Here is a 27860-nt window from a genome sequence, read left to right on the forward strand (position 1 = left end):
CTGCTCTTTTTTCACTCCTCCTCTCACTGCAGCTGCCTACTCTCGGCTACATTTCAGGCGAGGCAAGGCACATCTCAAACAAGCCTATTTATATCCGAGCCGTGGTTGCGTCATCAAGTTGCAGCTGGTGCATAATCGTGTTGCTTGGTAACCGCTATAAGGCGTCAAAATGGATAGAATTGCTAGCTTCACATTTGTTCTTCTTTTTTTTAAACTTTGGTTTTGTTTTCAAAGAAAATATACAGAAAGAGAAACACATTTGTGTCTCTCTGCCGCAAAGTACTAAAATCGTTCCAAAGAAAAATCGTTCCAATTTTTGCGGAGGCAGCCAGAAATATAGGCTTGTTTGAGATGAGCAAAATCTGCGCAGAATCGATCACCGGTGATCACCGCGAGATGCATGCTGGTTAGAAATGTGTCCGAGTGCGGTCCGCCTTGCTCTGATGTCATGCTGATGTACGTCAAAAATCTCTCGCGAGCGCAAGGCGCACGTGTCGGATTCTGCAGTCGGGCGCAGTTGCTCTCCACCGACTGCGCTGATCAAAAGCATGATGGGAAACGACTTACTGACGACAGAGCTTAATGCTCATTGGTTTAAACAACTGTGATGTATTGTTGTCTTTTAAAATGTTTGATTTTAAAACTCTAATATCATGTTTTATGTGTAGGCTATAGCCTATGTTATGTGTGAATATTCCCAAACTATCTGACAGTGCGATCTCTTTGGGTTATGCAATTTATTTTTTTATAAAAATAAAATAAAAAAAAACACATCTGTATTAAAGAAAAAAATATTGATAAACATGTATTTGGAATGGAATTAAATAACAAGTACTTTGGGTGTCTTGTTCATTTTATTTATTTTCATATAGAAGCAACAGAACTTAAATTCCATCCAGTTTATTGGCAACACTGTAGGCTTGTTTGAGATGCGCCTCGCCTCGCCTGAAATGTAGGCGAGAGTAGGCGGCTGCAGTGAGGGGAGGAGTGAAAAAAGCGCAGGCAAGCCGGACAGTTCTCTCTCGCAGTGGATCTGACAGCTGTGAGATCAAAGATGGATATCGCGGGATTCGCGGGATTCACGCTCGTGCACAGTGTTGCTAATAAACTGGATGGAATTTAAGTTCTGTTGCTTTTATATGAAAATAAATATAATGAACAAGACACCCAAAGTAGCCTACTTATTTAATTCCATTCCAAATACATGTTTATCAGTCTTTTTTTCTCTAATACAGACATGTTTTTTATTTTATTTATTTTTTATAAAAAATACATTGCATAATCCATAGAGATCGCACTGTTAGATAGTTTGGGAATATTCACATATACATAAAACATGATATCAGAGTTTTAAAATCAAACATTTTAAAAGAGAACAATACATCACGGTTGTTTAAACCAATGAACATTAAGCTGTGTCGTCAGCAAGTCGTTTCCCATCATGCTTTTGATCAGCGCAGTCGGTGGAGAGCAACTGCGCTCGACTGCAGAATCCGACAGGTGCGCCTTGCGCTCGCGAGAGATTTTTGACATACGTCAGCATGACATCAGAGCAAGGCGGACCGCACTCGGACACATTTCTAACCGGCATGCATCTCGCGCTGATCACCGGTGATCGATTCTGCGCAGATTTTGCTCATCTCAAACAAGCCTAATGTGTGCACGAGCGTCAATCCCGTGAATCCCGCGATATCCATCTTTGATCTCACAGGTGTCAGATCCACTGCGTGAAGAGAGAACTGTCCGGCTTGCCTGCTCTTTTTTCCACTCCTCCTCTCACTGCAGCCGCCTACTCTCGCATACATTTCAGGCGAGGCAAGGCGCATCTCAAACAAGCCTATTCTCTCTGCTTGCAGTGCGTCAATCCCGCTTTTCGTCAAGGTAAGCGGCACGCACCACATTATACGTCATCAATAGCGGTTCACTTCCGCGATTTGAACACTGGAAACCTAAAAACATACTCTGTCCTTTTTGTTTATACAGGACATCATTCAGACTGCAAAGTGTTTAAGTGACTGGTAATTAAAATATTAAGGAAAACAAATATATTAATCTGAAATGTTGCAAATTAATTTTCAATTCATTTAGGTACAATGACAAACATCTCAAGGTCTTTTTGTCTTTATTAATTTAATTTTTAATTTAATTAATAAACTAATTATATAAAACTATTGTCAGTGCACTACAAATAAACTGGTTCTATATCTTTACTTTATTTATAAAACTTATTTAAAAAATACAAGGCTTAAGTAATTTATTTCCACCCCTAAAATATAGGCTATATATATATATATATATATATATAGGCCTAATATCTCCTCTGAAAGGAGAATGTATGTGTGAAAGTAGAAGTGTATGTATGTGAAAGGAGAATGTGTGTGTGTGAGAGAGTAGGAATGTACAGCGGGGGAAATAAGTATTGAACACGTCATCATTTTTCTCAGTAAATATATTTCCAAAGGTGCTATTGACATGAAATTTTCACCAGATGTTGGTAACAACCCAAGTAAGCCATACATACAAAGAAACAAACAAAAATAAGTTCAGAAATTAAGTTATGTGTAATAATGTGAAGGGAAAAAGTATTGAAGGGAAAAACATGAAGAAAGGGAGGCGCAAAAAGGCATGGAAAGCCATCAAGACAACTGCTGAAAACTTACAGTAATTAAAAAGCAATCCAGCCCCCTGTCAGTGGAAATTAATAACAGCTGGTTCAGTCCCAAATGATGGCCTACAAAAAGGTCTCATTGCCAAGGTGTCACACAAGACACATCTCATGATGGGTAAAAGCAAAGAGCTGTCTCAAGACCTTCGCAACCTAATTGTTGCAAAACATAATGATGGCATTGGTTATAGGCGCCATTCTAAGCTTCTGAATGGTCCAGTGAGCACTTTTGGGGCCATAATATGGAAGTGGAAAGACAATAATTTCACCATAAATTTCTGCGCTTCTGTGTTGTACGTCACACGTAGGCTAACTATTGGCCGACGCTGGTCATGTGTGTGATGCGTGTGACACACAACACAGAAGCGCTACGCTAAAACACTACGTGAACTCACTCGAGGCCCTGAGAGAAGGAAATGAATAGTGGAATAAAGTCGTTATTTTTGTTTACTTTTTGCACACAAAAAGTATTCTCGTCGTTTGATAAACTTAAGATTGAGCCACTGTAGTCACATGGACTACTTTGATGTCTTTATTGCCTTTCTGGACATGGACAGTATACCGTACATATACATTTTCAATGGACGGACAGAAAGCTCTCGGACTAAATCTAAAATATCTTAAACTGTGTTCCGAAGATGAACGGAGGTCTTACGGGCTTGGAACGACATGAGGGTGAGTCATTAATGACATAATTTTCATTTTTGGGTGAACTAACCCTTTAACATTGACAGGCTGAAAAGGAAAAAATATCATTTTGTTAGGTAAGGCAGCACATCAGGTTTTGAGACCCTGCCTTTGGCGATAGGCTAAACTACATTCCTCTATAGAGACAGCAGTATAGCTAGAGGCTCCACAGTTTATTTCATCATTAGGATGAAAGAGTTTCAGCAGTGAATACAGGGATGGTTGTTAAAGCATACAGTATTTCGACATGAACAAAAACTTAAATGTTAGGCTACTTTGGACGTCATCCGAAGAAGCGAATTAACGGCCAGGTAAGATTTAAAAAAAATAACTAAACAATTTTATTTAGATTTTTTTCAAAGATAGGTAAAAATATCAATATTTTAATTTTAAATACGTTTAAATGATTTTGGGTTTTGACCGTTGCTCTAAGAAAATGAAACTAATGCGACGACAAGATGTGCTGTGTAGCCTACTAGGCTCTTTTATAGACATTATGATGATTCTTAAGCAATACGTTGCGATCTACCCTGTGCTGTGTTGTGTTGTGAACGGCTGCCACGGCTGAAGGTCGTCATAAGCCCGGACGGGACTAGTTTCACAGGGGGACGTTAGACAGATTTCTGTTTCACAGATGTACTTTGAAATTTTAATCCTCCAGTCCGAATCTGCCATGTCTGTCTTTTTCTCACACGACCTCTGTAAAAATTCCAGAGCAAATTACCTACTGTTTTTCGTCAAACTCGGCGGTCCTCAGAGAAATCTAATCCCGTCCGAATGCGAATGTCTGTGATTGCCGAAAATGTTTTTTTCCAAACGCTTTTTTCTTGTGTGTTTTGGTCAACGTGAACTACCGTACAATCTCTCGCTATCGCGCCGGTATTCAAGTTTCTGCTTTTTGCGCACCGATAATGGATGTAGATGTGTTCGGTACACTGCGAAGAAATAAAAAAATGAAATCAACAAAAAGAGCCAAATCACGTAAACTGTTAAGACTGGCTACTGTAATATCAGTTTCAGGTAAGATTACTTTAATTTCTGCACTTAATTACATAACGTGTAAATTATATAAGTTAAAACTTTTTATTCCAGTGGGTTTATTATAAGAACCCAGTTCTATAAAATCATGATGATAAATGTATGTTTAGTTTTTTTATACTACAATTTTTATAAAATGTTTACAAAACACTAAATAGGTTAGGACGTTTTACTTTATATTTCATACGCAATCCACGCATTCTGAACACGTGATCTTCTGCAATGCCCACATGTAAAACACAAGGCTTGTTCGACTTCATGCAGCTCTGCGCAGACCGATCGGCGGCTGACTTAAAGCAGTGCATGCCGGTTAGAAATTTTGTCCGACTTGATACAGCGCCGACACCACGTGACTGTGACGTATGCCATCAAAGTACCGCGAGAGCGATTCGAGAGTAGCCGGAGAACTCAGCCAGCGCAGCTTCTCAAGAGCGGCTGCACTGGGCTGCACGAGGGCTGATGACGACACAGCTGTTCCACGATTGGCCGGATTCACTGCATGACAACGATCACGTGTGTTTCGCGTTTATTCGAACACCTTTAGTTCCTCTAAAGCTCTCAAATCAGTTTTTTATAACAGTAAACACTCTTTTCATGTCGTTGCGATGTTATATTGTGTCATGTTTATCAAATTAAAACTGATTAAAAAACGTAGACTCCATTGATAGTAGCTTATGTTGAACTTTATTCTTGTTCAAACAGACGCTGTATGAAGCAGTACATAAAGTATTGAATGAAAAATGTCTCTGAAACATCTATTATTGGGCAAATATTGCATTTATTTCACTGCAGCTGTGGTAAAGTATGCAAACACCACGTGAGCGGTCACTACGGGAACCAGAAAGTGTCCGACTTCACGTCTCCGTTTGCAGCTCCTCCCCGCCTGCACGCGGCTACTCTCGCCGATCGGATACATCCAGCCGCAGCCGATGTCGAACACACCTACAGACACTCCTACCTCGGTAATAAACACGGAGATGTTAGTCCCGTCCGAATCCGTACATGAAAACACAGACGTAGGTTGATAAGAATTGTAACTCAAACGTCGTTTGGAAAACTGTCCCGTCCGAATAGGAAGGGTAGCCTACTCCCATTCAAAAGGCAATTTGACTGAAAACGAAAATACAGTCAAACTTAAAAGTGGAGTTTCCATTCTAATTATGTTTTTAAACGAAAGTTCGCCTCAGGTAGATTAACAAAAATACCCTAGGTTGCGTTTTGGCGAGAATTAGGTGACAGACAGGTGACCGTCTTAATGAGTGAGTTATTGAGTCATTTATTCAAACGATTAATTCAAACGGCTGATTCATTCAGGAATGAGGCAGTTGTAAACATAGATAAAGGCTAGATGTCTCGTCCGCACTGCTGGCCAATACGCTGATTTCACGCAGCCGCCATTTTGAACTTGAAAGTGAGGCTCCGGTGGGAAGAACCCCGGAAGTACAGATAAACAACAATGCCTTGGACTACCAACCTGAAGCTGCTGCCGCGATTTACACTATTGGAAGATAATTTCTAATATAGGATATGTATATAGTTCATTCCTGCTTCGTTTTTTACTCTCTGAATTATATATAAAAAAATTATTTTATTTATAAATAAATTTCACTGTATACTAAAGTATGAAAGAAATGTATGTACAGTTTTAGAATTGACACAACATCATTAAACACAACAATACGCCATCGCATTCACGACTCTCCTATGATTAAAGGCGACACTTCCGGTTTTCTTCCCACCGGAGCCTTGCTTTCGATTTCAAAATAACGGCTGCGTGAAATCAGCGTATGGAGCTCGACATCCGCACGGCGGCCATCTTAAGACAGGGTGCTCGCTCACTCATAACATGGTGCATGTACTTTTAAAGTCCGCGTGAACCGGAAGTTGCAAACGACTTTTCTCCAGTGCTGTGACGTATTTCCCAGTGAAAAGGAATATTGAACAGAGGGCAGGGTTTTACTCTAGTGCTCCTCCTCTCCATCTCTCGCTCATTACAGACTAACGATTTGAGGGGAGTGGTTAAGCGTTTCTCAACCCAAGCCGTCAAGCATACGTCATCAGGGAAGGTCCTCCAATGCAGAGAGGAGGGGCATTTTCAGATTTTGATTAAAGATTACGAAGCCAAAAAATTTTTTTCCGTGTTTTAACTTGCACGGATTAATTGTTCACCACAAGACTAGTAATATGCGCTAACAAAGTAAATAGGGTCCATTTTGATTTCAGTTGGACTTTAAATAACCATAACTTGCTCAATTTTCTACCGATTTTCAAACGGTTTGGTTTGTTATAAACGTCAGAGATGTAGCTATTATACTGCATACATATGAATAATTATGTTCAAAACGTTTAAGCATTCAGAATTATAGCCACGTTAATAACGTTTGTAAGAAACCAAACCGTTTGTAAATCCGTCCAGATTTCAGCGAGATAAGAGGATTTGTGTGCGTGCTGCTCACTCACCTTAATTCACAGAGCCCTGTCCTAAGATGGCCGCCGGTGATGCCGGAAGTGACTCCGCCTTAAGACATCTAGCCTTTATGTTGCCCCCTAGTGGGGCGATGGCAGTGCTGACTACGCCACCCCTTGGACAAGACTGGTAAGGGCAAGGGGACCCCTTTATAAAGGAGCACGCACAGGCTTGGTTTAGCAAAGTAAAAAGATACAATGTTTATTTTATCTTAGTAAAAAAATGAGTCGCTTTAGATAGTCAATAAATAACACACAAATTCATCATTTAACAGGGATAAGCCATAGTAGAGTGAGCCACCAGAATGTAAGCTTAAACAGGCCTAGGTTTCGATACCACACGTGAGCTAAGGCACACCACTTTAGAGTAGAACAAACACTACAAACTCAGCTTACACACCACAGCAACGTTGCTGGTTGAGCTATTACAACAGATGCACACTTCACAGCATTACACTGCACACATCAGTTCCAAATGGGTGAAACACTCTAAGGAAACCAGACTAGAGCCCGGTAGGCTAATCGCTCCTATAAGCCCAATCCACATTAGGCTATTAATAGGGAAGGGAAGGGGAGACAAACAAAGAGAAGAAACCGCTAGCCGGTGGCCACCATCAGTTCACTAACACACATCTCTTACAGCCCGCCGGCTAGTGGTAAAAGAAAAGAAAAAAAAGAAAAATACAATAAATCAATAAACCAAACGGACAAGTGTCTAAGAAGCAGCACCTGCACATACATACACATTCAAACACATTCAAGAGAACAGCAGCCGACAATCTGATTGCTGTAGCCTCTTTTTGCAAGCTAGCGATTGGGTGAGTAGACAGTGTTCCGTGCTTCACGCATTCACCAGGGTCACTGGACGCTTCTCTACGCTTGTCACTCTAGGCATTCCCAACGTATTTTGGAAACGCATGCACACACACAAAACAGTAGCGCCGTTGGCAATCGCTCGGTAACACCTTGCACAACAAACAGCACCCAGGAACACTGCTGCACTCCAACGCGTCAGTAGCTAGCTACAATGAATGGCTACCGGCATGAGGACCCCAGGTGCCTATACACCTGCCTGCGCTTAATTGCCGACCTCTCCCACCCACATTAGGTGACGTAGCAATACGGGAAAGAGTGAAAGTGAGCGAGAGGCGGAGAAAGAGGGAGAAGAGAGGGAAAAGAGAGCACCCCAAATCCACAGGCTACATTTATATGATATCTATGGTTGTAAATGAATAGGAGTTCATTGAATCTTTGACTCAACTGATTGGTTCAAAACACTGAATCATTCGGTAATGACACACGGTTGAGTTTTCCTTTAAGATGCGCTGTGGTTCTTTTGTGATCTTTTTTTGGAACTATTTTCGCTGCTGAAATAGAACAAAAAAGGCCAAGTGTGTCTAAAATGCAAGTGACTTAATATTATTACTTGTTCATTGACCTGTAATATGAAATCAGTGTCACATTTTGAATCGTGATGGTACTCAGCGCTTTTGGTCGTGTGATGTTTCTTAGTATCATATGTTATAAATATAAAAACTCCACATTTTGAATGTTTACCGCAGAATCATGTTAACTGAGTTTCTTTGTGTGAGCTGATGTGCTCATTTGTTTCCAAATTAGGTGCACACAACCTTTGTTATTGTCAGTACATTATATTACATTAGGCTATTATATTTGCTGTCAGTCGCCACTTACACTAAATAAATGCAGGATAGTTATTTTTTTGTTATTGACGTTTTAATCAAGCTATTTGTCCGCTCGGGCAAGTAAAATTCTCTTTCACTTGCCAAGTTGCCCCTTCAAAAAAATCCACTTGTCCCGGACAAGCGTATATGTCGAGTCTGTAATTTATCAAAACATATTTTAAATATAATGTACTAATTTCATTATAGCACTCATCAAACTGCAGTATCCATGACGATGTTGACTGCAAACAACACAGAGATAGAACAGCACAAACAAACGATAGGGTCATAGCAGAACTCATGTCTCCATTTGTGTTTAAAATAGTTACAGTTTTAGACTTTAAAAACATTTATCACCACTTGTGATTCACAAAGTGAAAATTCATTTTAAGAAGTTTGTTTCTATCCAGTTGGCTATTGGCTTTTACCAATAAAACAGTCACTTTACTCTTGTTCTGTGGACATAGTTTAACCTGCTGTATATAATGGGACAACAGCTTTACACAACAGCTCTGACAAAAAAATATAATAAAATGGTTTGGGTTGAACACTGGAATAACAAATTTAAGAATCTATTTCAGATATGCTTCCTTACATAAACATCACGGTGAAGAATACTGATTTTATCATTTGACTGATTTTAGATGATTATTGAGTTTCCAGCAAGAGATTCCTGCCAGACCTGTTTTTCCATTGTAAGTTAAATGAGTCAGATCACAGAGACTCTAACCTTTTGTCTTTAATGGCTCTTGGAGCCCCATCCCCAGACGTTGAATACACTGGAAAAAAATTCTAACCTCTCCAAGTCAAAATTTTCGGTAACACTTTACAATAATAGTACATGAATAATCATGTACTAATACCTGAATTAATAATTACTTTACTATGAACTTATGATGAGTTAAGACATGTACTAATGAGGAACTAACCTTACCTACGACATGAGTCATATGAATTCCTGCATGAATATACCATCTTAACTACACGTTAGTACATGCTTGTTAATTAATGTATTAATTAACATTTCGGGTTTAAACTAAATCAAACATGTTCCAGATCAGAAGAAAGATGTACTAAAAGGGCACAATGTAAAATTGTTCATAAATTTGACACCAGCAACTGTCACAAACATCAGTGAATGACACTAGATGTCTTGCAATGTTTACATTTAACCTTACTCATTGAACACACAATGATGCATTCATCATTAAAAACGATTTAATCTCATTCTGTTTTAAGTGATTCCACTGCTGCCATCAAGAGTGAAATACCTACACTAACATGCAGATGCAATTTTCAAAATTAAAATCAGTGTTAGCACAGATGATGGTTATTTATGTGGTTATTTTATGGATTGGTTTACTGTCTTTATATCATAATGCAGTCGGATGTTAGTCAGTTAGGGTTCTTGCTCTTCTTTTGGGACACTAAATGTGTCCATTTTCTAGAGAAAGTTTGATTTAGTTTACCCCGAAATGTTAATTAATACATTAATTAACAAGCATGTACTAACGTGTAGTTAAGATGGTATATTCATGCAGGAATTCATATGACTCATGTCGTAGTTAAGGTTAGTTCCTCATTAGTACATGTCTTAACTCATCATTAGTTCATAGTAAAGTAATTATTAATTCAGGTATTAGTACATGATAATTCATGTACTATTATTGTAAAGTGTTACCAAATTTTCTAGTGACTGGTCACATCTAAATTTTTAAATTGGCCCAAGTGCAATTCTTGTTGCAATAGTCTGTTAAGATTGGCTCAATGAGAAATAATATGTCAGACTAATTGAAAAATTTAGATGTGACCAGTCACTAGAAAATTTTGACTTGGGGATGTTTTTTTGTTTTTTTTTACAGTGTAGTTAGGATCTATGCGTGTGAATAGTTATGCTGATTGGGTCTGTTTCTCTTGAGCAAGCCAGATAACCTGCCTAACCGGTTTTCGCTTGATAGAAATGGAAGCGTCAGCGTAAGTTCTACCAGAAAGACTCTATTGCCACGTCACTAATATGTAATTTCGCACCACCAATCACAGTTCAACATCAGATATAAAGACTGACCTTACCTCCCCCTTTTCGTTGCTGTAGGTGTTGTAGAAAAGTTTTCCCCCATCCTCCCCACCACCACCACCAGGTATAGGCTCCTGTCCAACCGTCAGGGGGTTTAGGCTCCGCCCCTGTCCAGACCATCAGGCAGGACCTACCGGCTAACTCACCGACCCAGACGGAGGACAGAGCCCACGCCAAAGAACCGAGACGGAGCTTGTCGAGCATCAATTTTATTCCGTCTGTAATCTTTCACAAATAAATCTATTGCATTCAATAATTCTCTCCTGAGTCTTTTTGGTAGAATTAAATCATCCCTACATTTGCATGCTTTGTTTGGATTTGTCTCCACCTCCAAAAGCCCCTCCCCCTTGGAAGGTATATAAACTACAATATATACTGTTTGAGATTAGACTGTTGGACGACCTGCAGCTACGCACAGAGAGTTCTCAATAAAAGAATAACTTCTGTTTGAACGCGATCCCAACGTCTCCTGGTCTCTGCTTTGAAGAAGAAAAAATTTCCTACAACACCAAATTACAAAAACATTATTATGCGAGTTATAAATGCTGTGTAAGTTATATACTTCTGAAAATGATAGGCCAATGATAAGTCAAAATGATAGACGTAATGTCCTTCTGACATTAGAGGGCTGTGGTTAAAAAATAAATAGTCTGACATAAACACTTTATCAGCTAAACATTAAGTCAGCTACACTGTTTACTTCTGAATATTATATTTTATTCACGGCCATCATTTGTAGTAGCCTATTCACAAACTGTTTGCTCAAGCGTAGTGTTTTTTCAGAGTTCACTGTGTAGCCTGCTCCCTGAATCGTTGCACTCATTCATTTGAGGATGTTAACTGAATCTGTAAGTCATCTACGCTGTTTGTTTCTGAATATTTTATTTTATTCTGGTGCGCTTAACGTTATCGCTACTGTGTAATAGTAGCCTATTCACCAACTAAACATATCCTATTCAATGCGTTCAGTCTCTTTCATGGCCATCATTTGTAGTAGCCTATACACAAACTGTTTGCTCAAGCATAGCGTTTTCTCTGGGTTCACTGTGTAGCCTGCTCCCTCAATCGTGTTGTTCAGTTTTCCATATTTATTGTATGTTATTATGTCAGTATCAGTATTTGCTTTCTATCATGCACAATTAAAAATGTCACTGAACTTTTGCTGTGTAATTGTAACGAGCACTCAAACACACCGAACCAACAATTACTAAAAACACACACAAAAACTGATTTTGCACGGGCACTTTGCACTAGTACATGCAAATTCTGATAATTCTCATGTTGATTTTCAAATCTGTATGACTTCTGCAGATCACAAAAGAAGTTTCCCGGACAACCTCAAATTAAGATTTTGTGACTTGGTCTGAAATAAAGGTATAGTATACATATATATACATACATGAAAATCCTTGTTGAGAGAACTTTTGTGTTCATACTGTAAATTGTGTCTCTGTTCTTGTACAGGTGCAAAGATGAAAATGAAATACATGGAGACAATAACATTTATTCTCACAGGTGTTGTGTGTCTCTTCATTATCATGAACAAAAATGACATTGAAGACGAAGTGACATCAAATAGCAAAGACACATATGAGATGTTCCGTCATCAAATCCATTTGCCCAGATCCAAAACTCCCCAGCCTTTGTCTTCACGTTGTCAGCAGAATATGTCGGCTTATACTGTGACTGGATTTTCTACTCTGCCAGGTCATATCCAAGATTTCCTTCTTTACCGACACTGTAGGAATTTTCCCATGCTGCTCGACCTGCCTAATAAGTGTGGCGGACCCCTGAACTCTGCAGATGTCTTCCTTCTGCTGGTCATCAAGAGTTCTCCAGAAAACTACGAGCGGCGAGAAGTCCTGCGGAAAACATGGGCTAAGGAACGACTGCACAAAGGTGTGTGGATCCGTAGAGTCTTCATAATCGGAACAACTAAAACTGGCTTTGAGAAGCGCAGGTTGAATAAGTTATTGAAGCTGGAGAACAATGAGAACAAGGACATTTTACAGTGGGACTTCAATGATACATTCTTTAACCTCACGCTGAAGCAGATCCTTTTCTTAGAGTGGCTGGAAAGATGGTGCCCACAGGCTAGATTTCTCTTAAACGGGGACGATGACATCTTTGCCAATACGTTTAACATGGTTGAGTATCTTCAAGGTCAAGAGGACAATGATGGAAGTAAATATCTCTTTACCGGGAACCTCATCCAGAACGAAAAGCCTGCTAGATACTCTTCAAGTAAATACTTTGTCCCGGTGCAGGTTCTAGAGTCTGAGAGCTATCCTCCTTACTGTGGTGGAGGAGGCTTTCTTCTCTCAGGCTTCACGGCCAGAATAATCTACAACATGTCTCACTCTATAATTCTAATGCCCATTGATGATGCTTACATGGGAATGTGTTTGGAAAAGGCTGGCCTCAAACCTACATCTCACTTTGGTGTAAGGACATTTGGTATGCATCTCCCAGCTGAGAACGTTGACCAATTTCACCCTTGCTATTACAGAGAAATCCTTTTAGTCCACAGATTTCTGCCGCACATGATTTTTGTGATGTGGGATGAAATACAAAACCCACATTTGCAATGTGGAATGACAAATTCTTCTCTTCAGGGAAGCCCGTAAACAAAAGAAAGGGAAGCAAAATAGCTTGCTAGAATTGATGTAATCAATTTTGTTTTTAATCAAAGAATTAACTTTTTTTCTACACCATGTTTTACCATGTCACTTCTCAAGAAAATTATTTGGCGTATTGTATTGCACTTTAACGGAAATGAAAAGGGTGGTTGATTCCTCTCTCAGCAAAAGAAGTTGTCGTCTTTATGGTTTTTATTCTTTCTTTTAAAGAATTAGAGAGTGCTTATGGAGATCTATAATCTATATCTTTCCTTTTTTAAATCTAATTGTATCAGGATAGTTAATTAAGTGTAATATGAAGTGGCATTCACTTGCACACAGTCTATGCATTAAATGATTGCTGCAAAAGCAAATTAAGTAATTTGTAATTTGCAAAAAAAGTAAATAATTTCCATCATTTCAGTTCTTTTGAATCAAAGCGGTTCGCAAATTCAGATGGTTCATCTGAATTATTCATTTCATAAATCACAAATCTGAATCAATGTGGAAAGACAAATTCCTCTCTTCAGGGAAGCCCATAAACAAAAGAAAAGAGTGTGTGATTAATTTTAAAGGGAAATATAATAGCTTGGTGCAATCCATATGATTAAAATAGTTAAAGGGCCCCTATTATGTCTTTTTTTTTTAAATGGCCTTTCATGTAGGGTGTAACATAGCTCTAAGTGAATGAAAACATCCTGCAAAGTTTTAAATCTGAAAGTGCACCGTATATAAAGTTATTGTCTTTCAAAAGTAAGAGTCGACTCTGAGTCAATGAAATGAATCGTTTTTCAAAAGAGACATAAGCCGTTTCGTTGTGACGTCAAGACGAAATATTAGCATATTGCCCACCCACTTATTGCACGCGCAGACACCAGCGAAAACTTGAACCTCAAACCTGCAGCTGATTGCTGTGGATACTGGATAGCATCATGTTGAGAAGATGCTGTTCTCTACAATGTGAAGGTTAAGACAGTTTTTTTTTTTCACTGCCCAAGGATGAGTATGTGAAGAATCAGTGGTTAAAATTCATCTTTACCACGATACCACAGCCGTATAATCCTAAACTTTTGCTGTGTTCCCTTTATTTCACTGACGACTGCTTCTCAAATCTCGGAGTTCAGTGTAGGATTCGCAAACCGCTTGCTCTTGAAAGATGGTGTTCAAAATATTTAGTTTTGAGTTTTATATGAGTAAGTCTCCTGCTAACTGGCTAACTCACGTTATAACTGTCTTACTGAAATACTTCTGCTGATCAGTTGTGGGCCACTATTACCTAAAACTGTCTATTAATGCAGATCATCTGTCGTTCTCATTACTTTGAGTAAAGATTAAGCATGGAGCAAGATTTGTTTTACCCACGTTTATGTTACATCAGTCATTCACGCTAGAGCTCAGCTAATGTATGCACTGTTATTGATACAGTTTCCACGTTCACCACCGCAATAAATTAGAAAAATACTCGGTAAATAAATAAGTAGGCCTATAAGTAAAATAATCGGTTTGTTGATGGACATGCACTTAATGCTGATGGTGAGGAATTACAGTTGCAACATCTCATATGTACCTCAAACCGAGTAGTGTATAACTGAGAAACGTCCTGCTCGAGTCGTCCTTGCGATAGAGGTTCGGGTTGAATGAATTCTTCCAATGTTTCATCATCGGACTCGCGCTCGGATTAATAGTACAATTCATTGTTTGTTACTGACTGTTTAGTTTACTGTGTAGGAATTAAGCCTCAGGACAGCTGACATTGTTATGCCAATGGGCGGTTTTGTTTACCTTTGATGCATGCAAACCTGTCGTAGGGTTCTCCAAAACAACATTAGGACATTTTAAAATAGCATAATAGGGCACTTTAATTAATGAAATTAAACTCAAGTGCTTAAACACAGTGTAGTTTTGTAAAATGATTGCCTTTTGAAAATGATGTGGTGTATTGCACTAACTGAAATGAAAACTGTTTCTGGACATTTTATTGTATTCACTGTAATTTTTTTATTTATCTCTTCATTTTCTTAACTGTTAAAAGCCCTTCTAGGGACAGGTGTTGCGAATTAGCCATGGCTATAAACACTGTGATACATGCATTGGATTGTTCTTTATGTAATAATCTATGTTTATTTTGTATCTGTCCCTATTCAAATAAACAACAAATAAATAAATAAATAAATAAATAAAAGGGTGGTTGATTCCTTTCTCAGCAATAGTAGTTGTAGTCTTCATGCTTGTTTTTAAATAATCAGACAGTGCTTCTCAAGATATGGAGATAGAAATATCTATATCTTGCGCTTTTAAATCTAATTTCATCAGTAGAGTATATTAAGTGCAATATGATGAAGTGGCATTCACATGCACACAAAGCATTAAATGATTGCTGCAAAGGCAAATGAAGGCTGTCAGTGATTTAGCCTAATGTTCTTTTTATTATTCTGTTCATTTCATTGTTCTGAATTATTATTATTACTTTATTGCAGGCCAGCCCTACGCAGATACAACAACAAAGGGATGCCATTAACACACTCAACTGGTAACTAAACACTTTAGTTTGTGTTCACTTCACTTCACCACAAGTTACCCAACATAATGAAAATAATAAGTCGGGGAACTGGAAGATGACGAAAGACCGTTTGGTTTGGAATTTTCTGCGGTCGTTTGTACTCCACCCAGCCGGTCCAACGACAGTTTCCGATAATCAGGTGAAGGTTTCTGCACATTAGCCTACTGTCTTTTCAGTGTGGCAAAGTAATTTAATTACCTCTTTGTTTCATCTGACTCCAAAAATGAAAAAGGTTTAATGTTTGTTAATCATTAAATTTAGGTGAATGTTTGATTATTCTATTTAACTCTTCATTGAAATAACATTCGTTCATCTGGATGTATAACGTTTTGAGTGTCGCACCAGCCGGGTATAGGCTACAATCTCTTGAACATAAGCTCGTCAGTCTTGGTTGGTCATTAACAGAGGAGATTGACTAATCCTAGATCAATAGGATAGCTCAATATGAATCTCGCCTTGGGTGCCAAAAAGACTAGAAACGGCCCTGGCCTATAGACTTATGGTGTTATGGACTTAACGTAATCTACTAGAATCAATCATTTCAGAGTAAGTCGGAATGAATCCAAATGTAACAATTTATTAGGTTTTTATTAATTTAGCAGGTTTGGACTAAGTTACCCAGAGCCTCTGAAGACATTTCTGTCAGGGTTCTGTCACTTCTGTCTAGTTTATAGGCTATCTAGTCCTGTCTGTTGTGAGCACATGGCTTGTCATGTGTAACCTTGTGCCATGTGCTCTCCTGTCGATCGTCTAGCCCCGGCTCCCATCTTGTTACCTGATTATTGATTAATTTGCCCCACCTGCTTTCCTCGTTACCCTCTTTTGTTTGCTTCCCTATTTAGTCTCTGTGTGTTTGCAAGCCTGTGCTGGTTCGTCACTTTATGTATCCTCGTGTTTCTGGTTTTCTTGCCAAAGTCAAGTTTTGAGATGCCTGTCTTGTTGTCACCCTCGGGGTAGTTTTGTTTTTGTTTTATTTTACTACTTAAAGATCCTTCATTTCCTGCACTTGAATCCCCGTTTCACCATTATTCCACCTGTGACAATTTCTTTATACTAAGACCAAGACAAACATCCTCCAATTTGGGGAATAAACTTACAATAGGAATTTGCATTGACTAGAGTTATTATAGACACAGGGAGTTCACACCTTGACGAGGAACTGTAGGTAGTTTGGAGGAAGGACCCTGGGAAAAAGTCCACACCCAATAAGCAAAGTATATCTAAACCCTTATTACCATTTGGTTTACTTCTGTGGAGATGAGACCATTGTACCAGTCGCACTGAGACATTTTAAATGATACCAAACATTTCTGTTAGTTCACTTATATTGACACAGAACATTATAATTTTATATAATCTTTCTAATGGCGCTTTTCCATTACCAGTACCAGCTCGACTCAGCTCGGCTCGGCTCGCTTTTCGCTCCGTTTTCCATTGCAGATAGTACCTCCACAATAGTACCTGGTCGTCATAGCGACGCCGCAGGAAACTGCCGTGACTTAATCTTTTACGCGAGACACGCAAAACACACCCGCTACCTACACACACAGGACAATGGATGAAATCGAGTGCATGCTGTTTTTGGATGTTTTTGTTTTTGTTTTTGCTGTTTTTTATTCAGGATACTGCGTCTGGCGCGTGCAATGATGACGCAGTGAATAGTGACGATTGTCTCTGACCAATCAGCAGTCTGCCATGATCTCACGTCACATTTTAGTATCGCCTCAGCTCGCCTCAGCCCGCTTATAGAACCTCGCCGGAGGTGGTACGAAAAAAAGTACCTGGAAGCAGGTACAGGTACAACTTTTACACAGTGGAAAACCAAACTAATATGTTAAGGGAGGACAGGTAGGAAAGAAGCTTTCCAACAACTTCACTCTGTGGGGTGTGGAGACAAATGGCATTATGTGTTTGTGGTGTCAATATCTCAGGAGATCAAAGTATCTCAGGTTATTTTTGTCTTACACAAGTCAGGAAATAGGTGACACTCATGATCATGTCAAAAACACAAAGCACACAGAAACAAGCCCCACACAGGGCCGGCGCTATAGCTCTAGGCAGAGCAGGCGATTGCCTAGGGCCTCGGGCTTTGAGGAGGGGCCTCCATAACCGTAACATCCCCTACATATAGCCTATATAGTCCACCAGTCAAGATGGGCAGAAATACTAGCCTCATTGTTCATTGGATATTGTTGAATTGTCACTCATCTGCAGTTAAACCAATTAATGTTTCCATTTCAAATCGGGTGCCGGCTTCTGAAAGTGTGTGTAACGAACGCATCCATCAGGTGCTGCGAGGCAAAAGCCTAAATAGGCACGCAAAGAAGCACAGCTCGTAATGCAGGTGTGTGAGTTGTCATCTATTCTGGAGTAATTGCAATGTATTCTAAATATAAACTTGTAGTGTAGATCAGCGTTTATTTTTGGAAAAATCATTCACCGCTTTATTACGAGTTTAAAAGAGCGCGAGCGTCATTAGTGCCCAGACGCGACGCTTTGAATTTGCGCGTACAATGAATAACATCGCGTCGGGAGCTGACTAGTAACAAAGCTACAAAAGTTAAAGACAAGACGTTTGTATTCAAAGTTAAAAAGCCAACACACTACAACATTTTTAAATGTTTCAAATAAAGGATCTCATATCTATGGGTCTATCTTCTAAATGCTGCTGATGATTAGATTATACCCTGACATCATTCCTATGCCAATAATATCAGTTTAGATTTTTTTTTCTTCTGCTCAGTAGCGATCGTGTCTTTCTCTTCCACTTGATTTGTGTATAGCATATTTAAGGTAACAATGCAATACATAATATCATATTACTGATATTAATATGAGAATATCTGTAGTCAATATTGATTAAATGGAAGGGAAAAATCCTGCCCTTACCGCAGCTATCATATACAAACTAACAAAAAATAAACCCCTACATCCCTTTGGACGTAACAACTGACATTAAAAATGTCAGTGAAAACATCTGCCAGCTGTTCTGCACATCCTCTGAGCACTTTGCCAGAAATGTTGTCTGATCCTGCAGCCTTCTGTGGTACACAGTACATTACTTGGTCGTCAGATTCGGGAGGAGGGGTTGATCTTCCTCGCCATGGTGTCATTCTGTGCCTCAAAACGTGTAGACGTTCGGCACATCTGGGAGGGAGGTATCACTGTCACATGCAGGTGGTGTTGGCCTATAGTTGGTGATGGCTTGCATGCCCTGCCACATACGACGTGTGTCACTGCATTGCCTCTTTGATGGCCCAGGGCAGTTTGGCACTTGCTGTTCTTAGTGCTGCTTTGTTGCCTGCTCTGAAGGCAATGAACTTTAAGTATACTTCTTTTTTTTGTAAGGGATGCTATTTAGTGCAAGACTCGCAAAGTAGGCTATTTGCACTTAGTTGCACAGTATAGCAGGCAATGCATACGTCACAGCTTGGCTGTATACAAACGCATGAAGATAAGGGAATCAAGTTCAAAAGTCTTTAATAATCTAAAGTGAATATAATCAAAGCGAGGCAGGCAAACAAAACATAATCGTAACATAGACGAGACCAGACAACTAAGAACAGAAACACAGGAACTTAAATACAACAGTCAAACAAGGTAATTAATCAAACACATCTGAACAGAATGACAAATCAAATAAACATCCATGACAACAAACTAACTAAGAAAGTGAAACCTGAACAAATCATAACTCTTTATTACTGTAATAGTCTCTTGAGTAAGTTTGTAACATATTAACTCTGTTATAATGCACATAATTATGGGAAAAATATAACTCATTTCAGGTGATGCAAGTAGCTTGACAGTGACTCTCAGACACATTCTGACTGCATGAATGAAGTGTTGTCCATGCTGCATGCTCTGAGTTCACTCTCTGTGATGCTAGGCAAATGACTTGCTGACTTAATTTGGTGTGGCTTCCTGAAGTGGGGAAAACCTGTCCTGTCTTTAAAGAGTGAAGACCATATATGATGTGGGCTGACATGTTATTTCAGTTTTGAATAGTCTTTTTATGGGAGTGCCATTAAAAGATACAGGAAAAACTGGTTTGCCTTTTACTGCACTTAATACCATCATTGTAAAATAAAACCACAACAAGAAAAAGTGATGCCTTAACTATGACTATTTCTTTGTGATTACAGAGGAAATCCAAAGCATTTTATGATGGAATATGATTGAAGGGGTAGTGCCAGCTCTGTAAGTGTACTGGAAACTGCTAATATACAAACTGTTCAATGGTCTGAAGTTCAACGTACTAAACAGTAAAATACTACTGTAAGAATGTCCTAAAATTACTCAATTTCAAATATACATACAGTGGTCTGTTTAGGGTAACTCTGACTTTACCCCTTACATCCCTCTCTCTCATCTAACAGGATATTCTCAATCAGGTCCTGTAGAGTGGAGAAGCTCGGTCTGTCCTCGCTGTTGAACTCCCAACACTGCATCATAATACTGTGTACCTAAAAAAAAATTAAAAAAAAACCTTTACAATAAAGTTTCATTTGTTAACATTAGTTGACTACATTAGTGTCAGGGGCATGTTTAGTCTTTAAACTTAGTTTAGTTTTCGTTCATGTGCCAATGTTTCTTGTGTTTCCTTGCAGTTTAGTTCCTGTTTCCTTAGATACTGATTCCTCCCTGGTTAGTTTCACTATATATATATATATATATATATATATATATATATATATATATATGTTTTGATGGCTGCAACATACTACAAAAAAGCTGGGACACGGGCATGTTTCCAACTATGTCACATCACCTTTTCTTTTAATTACACTTTTAAAATTTTCGAGAATTGAGGATACTAATTGTTGCATTTTTGCAAGTTGAATTTTTGCCTAATCTCGCCTGATACAAATCAGCTCAAAATTCTGTGGTTGACATCCATACTGGATGTCTTACTTCCTAGGAAAAATCTTGATGGCAGTATATGTCTCTGTACAATCCCAATATACGCCTCCACGTCAATGGTACCTTCACACATATGCAAGTCGCCCATTCCGTTTGCACTGATGCACCCCTATACCATGACAGATGTTTGCTTTTGCACCTGTTGCTGAGAAAAATCTGGATGGTCCTTTTGGTCTTATAGGGAGGGACTAAGAACTCGAAGTCAGTTTTTCCAAAAAACAAGCAGAAATGTGGACTCATCTGAGCACAGTCCACATTTCCACTGTCTTATGGATCATCTGAGATGAGCTCGCGCCCAGAGAACTCGGCAGGATCTCTGCATTTAACAGATGTATAGCTTTCTCCTTGCGTAACAGAGACTCAAGTGGCATTTCTTGATGCAGCGGCAGACTGTTAAGTGAAAACGGTTTTCCAAAGAACTCCCGAGCCCATGTGGCTGTATTTAAGACCATATTATGATGGTTTCTCATACATATCATGCAGTGCCATCAAAATTCTATTAATTTGGTCAGTGGAAACATTGGAAATCTTTTCTTTGTACTTTTGTCAGTTAAAGGTTCAAGAAAATTAACAAATCAGAAGATTCTTGATTTACAAACTTTTACGGAAATGGGGTTGTATATGTTTGTTGCATTGACTTGCTGTCTACGTACAATGTATCAAAATTCGATTGCTCAACGTGACCGATACAATTGCATTCAAATCTGTTTTTATTTGTACCTTTGGTGGACACTGTGGTGGCGCCGGTAACCTCCAGTTATTCTTGAGAAGATTAAGAACATGGATGGCCATGGATGAACTCTGGACATAACTTCCAATCTTCTGGATACACAACTGCATGAAATGATTTACAATAAAGCAGGTTTATAAAGTTAATACATTAAAAGATTTGGGGCAACATCCAGTGAGACAATGATGACATTTTTTTATTTTTTATTATTATTAAAAAGTTATCATTGAAGCTCACGGTGACAATCGTTCATCCACTCCTCATACAGTAATACCATTACATGGAGTTTAATTTACTCACCCGTTTGGGGTTTCGACTGATGTCACAGTAAGATAAGAGCTCATGTAGAACAATGCCGAAACTCCATACGTCTGACTTGTGGGAGAATTTCAGTTCTGAAATGGATTCAGGTGCATACCTGAACAGGAAACAGGACATGGAAAAAACAAAAAAGGAATGAAATGCAACGTATAACAAAGTTTGCTAAAGTAAACAGATTTAACTAATAGACCAATCAATCTCTGTGCAAAAATGAAATAATGATGCTGCCATCTTTCTTAAGTAATTTGTATACCCCTGTATTGGCTCCAAATCTCAGGTGAAAATAGTCATTTTGACCCCCCTCTACAAAATAATGGATTATGCAGTAAATATACATCCATGATATTTAACATGTTGGCTTTCTTCTTTATGTATTTCTTTCACCAGAATTTTTTTTAAATCAAAATAAAAAAAATTGCCGGGGACCTCGGGTGACACGGAATGACCCGGATGCTCTCTGTCGGGCACAGTGTGAATTGGCCTTTATGTGTACTTGTTTGTAAAAAAATATACACAGTATTTGCACAATTAGAACATTAACATTCAGTGCTATGTTCACTGTTAAATGCACACAAATCAAGGTAACACTTTACAATACGGGTGCACTAATATGCATGATTTCATGCTTAACTAATGCCCAGATAATGAGTTAACGTACAGAAGCCTATAACTCATTAAAAACCTAGGACATGATTGCCACATCAGCACCTGTTAAAGAGTCTATCCGATTAATAGATTAAGTCATATATGAATTGTTATTAATTCAATGTGTCATCATGGATTAATTCCCTATAAATATCTAGTATGAACTTATAGTATAAATTAATGTGTTAAAGGAGTAATTCACCCCATATAAATTTACATACCCTCAAGTTGTTTCAAACCTGTATGAATTTCTTTCTTCTGCTGAACACAAAAGAAGATATTTTGAAGAACGTCGGTAACCAGACAGTTGATGGACCCCATTGACTTCCATAGTAGGAAAAAAAATACTATGGAAGTCAGCAACTGTTTGGTTACCGGCATTCTTCAAAATATCTTCTTTTGTGTTCAGCAGAAGACATTCACACAGGTTTGAAACAACTTGAGGGTGAATAAATGACAGAATTTTATTTTTTAAGTGAACTTTCCCTTTAATTACCACAATGCGTCAAAGCCATGTTTTTCAACTTCCAGCCGTCTGTTTAAATACATCATTAGCTGATGATTTGCAAAAATATCATGTTATGATTACTTGCTGAGACACATGACTATTAACTTATTATTAAGTAATGGTTATGGGTTTTGACATCCACATTAACGTTTGAGATTTGTGGGACAGTTGTACAGTGAATGTATTGTCAGAGAATGTGTTTTGAAGGATGGGTAAGTTGGGCTGCACACAAAAATCAGCATACAAGAATCATACGAGTCATACATTAACTCAAGATTATCGGAACATTAGTCTAATATGCATTAGAATTCATGCATATTAGTGCACCTGTATTGTAGTGTTACCCTAATCAGTTATCATGTTGTCTGTCTGAACTTCCAAGAGCTTGATGTAATTGTCACCAGAAAATAGGGCTTTCTCCTGGCTGCGTGACACGGTAGTACTCTTTATCCACTGGGATGATCTTCGTAAGCCCAAAGTCAGCGATTTTCACCAGTGTGTCGCTGGCGACTAGGACATTGCGAGCAGCTAGATCACGGTGAACATAGCGCATGCTTTGCAAGTACTCCATTCCCTACAAAAGCAAAGAGTTACATTTCTGGTTAGATGTGTAAAGTTCCACAAACCAATTCAAAAGAGCTAATCTGACCTGTTATCTGATTTTAAAAAGTCTGTTTGTACCTTACAGATTTGTGAGGCAAAGAGCAACAGTTTGCGGGTGCACACATTCTGTCTGTGTTTCTCCATATATCCGATCAGACTGCCGTACGGAAGATATTCCATCACCAGTTTTGTGCTAAGTCGACCTGTGACGAGTTAAAAAATAAGGTATGGTGAAATGGGCAGGCTGTACAGATTGGTAATTGGTTGGTAATTATTAAATGTAGTCTGACCTGCACTGTAGCAGATGCCCATGTATTTGACAATATAGTCACAGTGCAGGGAGCTGGTGGTCTGGATCTCTCTCTGAAAGTCTGCCATGTTGGCTTGTTTGTTAGCCTGAAGTTCCTTGACAGCAACCAGATCTCCAGTGTTATCACCCAACGGATCATATCGACAAAGTTCGACGCTGCCAAAGTTACCCTAAACACACACACGCACACAGTTAAAAACCCATCAGTCTTCTTTTTCTTTTTTTGCTCAGAAAACCAAGTCATAATCATCACGTTTAGTTACATGCGAGCTGTAATGTATGAAATAGCAACGTATATCAGCCAGTTTCATAAACATAGCCACTATGTTAAGACTGTGTTTTAAGAACTAATCTAACCAAGGGGTAATCAATGGGTCTTACTTTTTGGATTCAAATTAGATCAATCTACCTTTTTATGTAACTGCTTTAAAAAAGTTATGACAGTCTTTTCTAAATGACTAACTTGTTAGATTGTCAGATCATTACGTACATTAAAAACACTTCGTTTATTATCACTAAGGGTATTCTTGTTGCAACCGGCTGTGTTATTACAGAGCTGTGTTATTACATGTACAACAGCGCCCTCTATGGGTGTCTAATTTTTCTCCACATTGTACCTTGCCCAGAATAGAGATGAATCGCAGGTATCTCTCCTCAAAAACATCCTGTTGTTGCTTTTTGAAGATGTTCGGTCTTCTCCAGAAGCCATCGCTCTTGGGGAGTGTGCCAGTCGCATGAAGGATCTCATAATCTACAGAATGACGATTAGAACGGTCATGATGGCTGATCATAATGTTCCCACATGTTTTAGGACAAATCTAACCCAGATGTAGGAGTAATTTTTTATAAACAGTTTTGGCCCCCAATAAAAAGCTAATCTTCAGAGTAACAATGAAATCTTTCAATTAAAATTCATGGAAATAATTATTATTAAAGTAATATCAACATAACACAATAATGATAATGGATGTATTTAATAAAGTTAATTGATTGCATTTAATATTTTAATATACCCCTTAAATGTCAAACATGGACTAATAAAATCATTATGTATTAAATATTATATTTTATTCAATTACTTTTGTATTAGTTAGACATTTCATATTTATTATATAACAGATGTAGGCCTATATATTATTTAATTAATAAATAAGTGGAAAATGATAATAAATGTAAAGCATGTATTTATGGAATATGCTCAATTTGCACTGCCGACTGTTTATTTACAGTACCGACTGTTTATATATACATTGCAATATCGTACCTTAACTGTAATATGCAATTACTTTCCACTGCACTTTCACTCGGATAGCTTCTGTCCAAACTTTATTTGCACTACTTTAAATCCATTGTTATACTGCTCATTAGCCTAACTTATACATATATCTATTTGTTAAATTCTGTTTATAGTAATAGCCATCTGTATATTATGCTCACATTCTGTTTATAGTAACAGCCATCTGTATATATATTCATAGTACATATCTATCTGTAAAATTCTGTTTATAGTAACAGCCATCTGTATATTATATTCAGTACATATCTATCTGTAAACATTCTGTTTATAGTAACAGCCATCTGTATATTATATTCAGTACATATCTATCTGTAAACATTCTGTTTATAGTAATAGCCATCTGTATATTATTATATTCAGTACATATCTAGCTGTAAAATTCTGTTTATAGTAACAGCCATCTGTATATTATATTCAGTACATATCTATCTGTAAACATTCTGTTTATAGTAATAGCCATCTGTATATTATTATATTCAGTACATATCTAGCTGTAAACTCTGTTCACAGTAATAGTTATCTGTATATTATATTCATAGGACAATCTATCTGTAAATTTTTGTTTATAATAGTATTCAACTCTATATTTATTCAGTACATATCCATGTTCTGCACTTATGGAACCACTGTATATCCTGCACTTGCTGCTATTGCACTTCTGGTTAGACCTAAACTGCATTTCGTTGCCTTGTACCTGTACTTGTGTAATGACAATAAAGTTGAATCTAATCTAATCTAATCTAATTAATGATAAAATGATAATATTATTTTTTAAATATATTAAATATATACATATTATTCAATACTTTCGTTAATTACATTTACATACTAGAGATTTATTGCTTACATTCATTTTATAAATGCGATAATAACAGTTTCATATGTGAAAAAGAAAGTGATCGTCCAGATCACAAACATCAGTGTCATTGTGAGAAGGGAGCTGGTGTGCATCTGTGTGTTACCTGAAGTGATGAGGCTGTTTAGTTGTCGGATGATGCTCCGGCAGGACGGTCTGAGCTCAGGCTGGTACTGCATACACTGAGCGATCAGGTCGGCCAGCTCAGTCCACTCCAGCGCGGGCAGGTTTGAGAAGTGCTCATAAAACTCTTGCTTCTGGATACAAAGAAGGACAGCAGCTGTTCAGCCACAGTACAATGATGGAGTCACACTGCCTGAGTATATGCGTAGCTCTCAAATTTTTAAAGGTTGTGGTGATCTTTATCCAGAATGTGTAACATCATATAGAAAATTTGCATTTAATTTATGATGTTGTATTTAATTTATGATTCTATTTTAATTGTGAGGTGTATGTACTTGTATGAGGTCCAGGCCCTGCAATGGAGCTTCTCCACCATTGAAAATCTCCCACAGCGTTGTTCCAAAGCTCCACTTGTCACACTCCAGTTCGATCTCAAGTGTATCCAGAACCTCTGGGGCCACCCATGGGATTCTGTCCAACACCACTGGATTCACAGAAATGTGCATTTTATTCTTTTATATACAATCATGTTGTAATATAATATTCAGCAAGAATTAGACAAAAAAAACACAAATCCAGTGGGCAAAAAGCTCAATGATTGAGAAAAATACAAAAAGTAAAAAGTTGGCACAACACAGCTCCATAAATAAAAAACTAACTGGTAACAATTTACTTAAAGCCTTTATGTATAATACATTATAAAGGTATTCATATATACGTTATAATGCATTATATAAGTATTATATAAGTAATTGTAACCACGATCATAATGCATTATAATACTTTATGCATTAAAACACATGACAAACAACCAATTTCAGATGTAACAAGAAATCTTAAAATATTATAATGCCTTTTAACTTTGGTTACACTTATTTATGAAAAGATATAATGCATTATAACATACATTATGCACATTATTTATTGCATGTTCTCACCAAAAGGGAATTTTCGAGCCATGCACGGTGTAATTAATTCCTAATGAGAGCTAAATAAAGAATCTATTATTATTCTCTCTAGTATTCATTTAAAATACAAATTATTCTAGAGGTCTAGAAGAGTAAATTAAATTGATTTTGTTCATCTTCATTGGTTTGATATTCATCTAGTTGTTCAATATAATTACCCTCTTTTCCCAGCATTGCCATGCTGATACCAGGGTCACTCAGTTTAATGAAGGGTGAGTTATCAGAGGAAGAGTCACCCTCTCTGGCCAACAGCAGATTCCTCGCACAAACATTCCCATGTGCAATATTCTTCTCCTCCTGCATATGATAGACAAAAGAAAAATGTTTTTTAACCACGGCCGAAATCAGGGCTGGGATGCATCCCCTCGAATACTGAGAACAGAAGTCAATCAATATGAGTTTTTCAATGAAGGATTCTTGACTCCGCAACTTTTACATTTGGTTCTTCTCAATTCTGAATATTTTGTTACATTCTTTCCAGAATATACATACCAGAAATACACTTTTCTATTTTTTTTTTTTTTTTTTGTGAAAGAAATTAATAAGTTTATTCAGCAAGGATGCATTAAACTGACCAAAAGTGACAGTAAATACTTTTACATTATTACAAAGAACTTTCTATTCATCAAAGAAATCTTTCTATACATCCACCCTTATTATTGATAATAATAATAAATATTTCTTGAGCAGCAAATCAGCATATTAGAATGATTTCAGAAGGATCATGTGACACTGAAGACTGGGGTAATGATGCTAAACATTTAGCTTTGCCATCACAGGAAT

At 37.9% G+C, this 27860-nt stretch overlaps 2 protein-coding genes across 6 annotated transcripts in view; one reads left to right on the forward strand and one right to left on the reverse strand.

Annotated features, from left to right (window-relative positions):
- The first annotated feature begins 1476 nt into the window (after positions 1 to 1476).
- On the forward strand, positions 1477 to 15376 carry LOC311278840 (N-acetyllactosaminide beta-1,3-N-acetylglucosaminyltransferase 3-like). 4 transcript variants are annotated; one of them, XM_084389929.1, is made up of 3 exons: positions 1477 to 1881; positions 11927 to 11989; positions 12080 to 15376. In XM_084389929.1, the coding sequence occupies exon 3, from the start codon at positions 12088 to 12090 to the stop codon at positions 13240 to 13242; it is 1155 nt and encodes a 384-aa protein (XP_084246055.1). In that variant the 5' UTR covers positions 1477 to 1881; positions 11927 to 11989; positions 12080 to 12087; the 3' UTR covers positions 13243 to 15376. The 4 variants fall into 4 exon arrangements, with proteins under 4 accessions (XP_084246055.1, XP_084246056.1, XP_084246054.1 ...); XM_084389930.1 differs by lacking the exon at positions 1477 to 1881 and adding an exon at positions 3539 to 3663; XM_084389928.1 differs by lacking the exon at positions 1477 to 1881 and adding an exon at positions 6965 to 6986 and having other exon boundaries at positions 12080 to 13414.
- Positions 15377 to 19256: 3880 nt separating this feature from the next.
- The window catches only part of jak3 (Janus kinase 3 (a protein tyrosine kinase, leukocyte)), a 33151-nt gene continuing 24547 nt past the window's right edge, over positions 19257 to 27860 (reverse strand). For both annotated transcript variants that reach the window (XM_084388764.1, XM_084388763.1), the window contains exons 15-24: positions 27236 to 27374; positions 26445 to 26593; positions 26093 to 26243; positions 24451 to 24584; positions 23814 to 24003; positions 23602 to 23726; positions 23322 to 23494; positions 21747 to 21864; positions 21437 to 21550; positions 19257 to 20259 (exon numbers count right to left, since the gene is read on the reverse strand). In XM_084388764.1, the coding sequence (XP_084244890.1) occupies positions 20140 to 20259; positions 21437 to 21550; positions 21747 to 21864; positions 23322 to 23494; positions 23602 to 23726; positions 23814 to 24003; positions 24451 to 24584; positions 26093 to 26243; positions 26445 to 26593; positions 27236 to 27374 (1413 nt within the window). In that variant the 3' untranslated portion in view covers positions 19257 to 20139. The remainder of the gene's footprint in view (positions 20260 to 21436; positions 21551 to 21746; positions 21865 to 23321; positions 23495 to 23601; positions 23727 to 23813; positions 24004 to 24450; positions 24585 to 26092; positions 26244 to 26444; positions 26594 to 27235; positions 27375 to 27860) is intronic.

This window comes from Rutilus rutilus, assembly GCF_951802725.1.
Source record: "Rutilus rutilus genome assembly, chromosome: 19".
NCBI lineage: Eukaryota > Metazoa > Chordata > Actinopteri > Cypriniformes > Leuciscidae > Rutilus > Rutilus rutilus.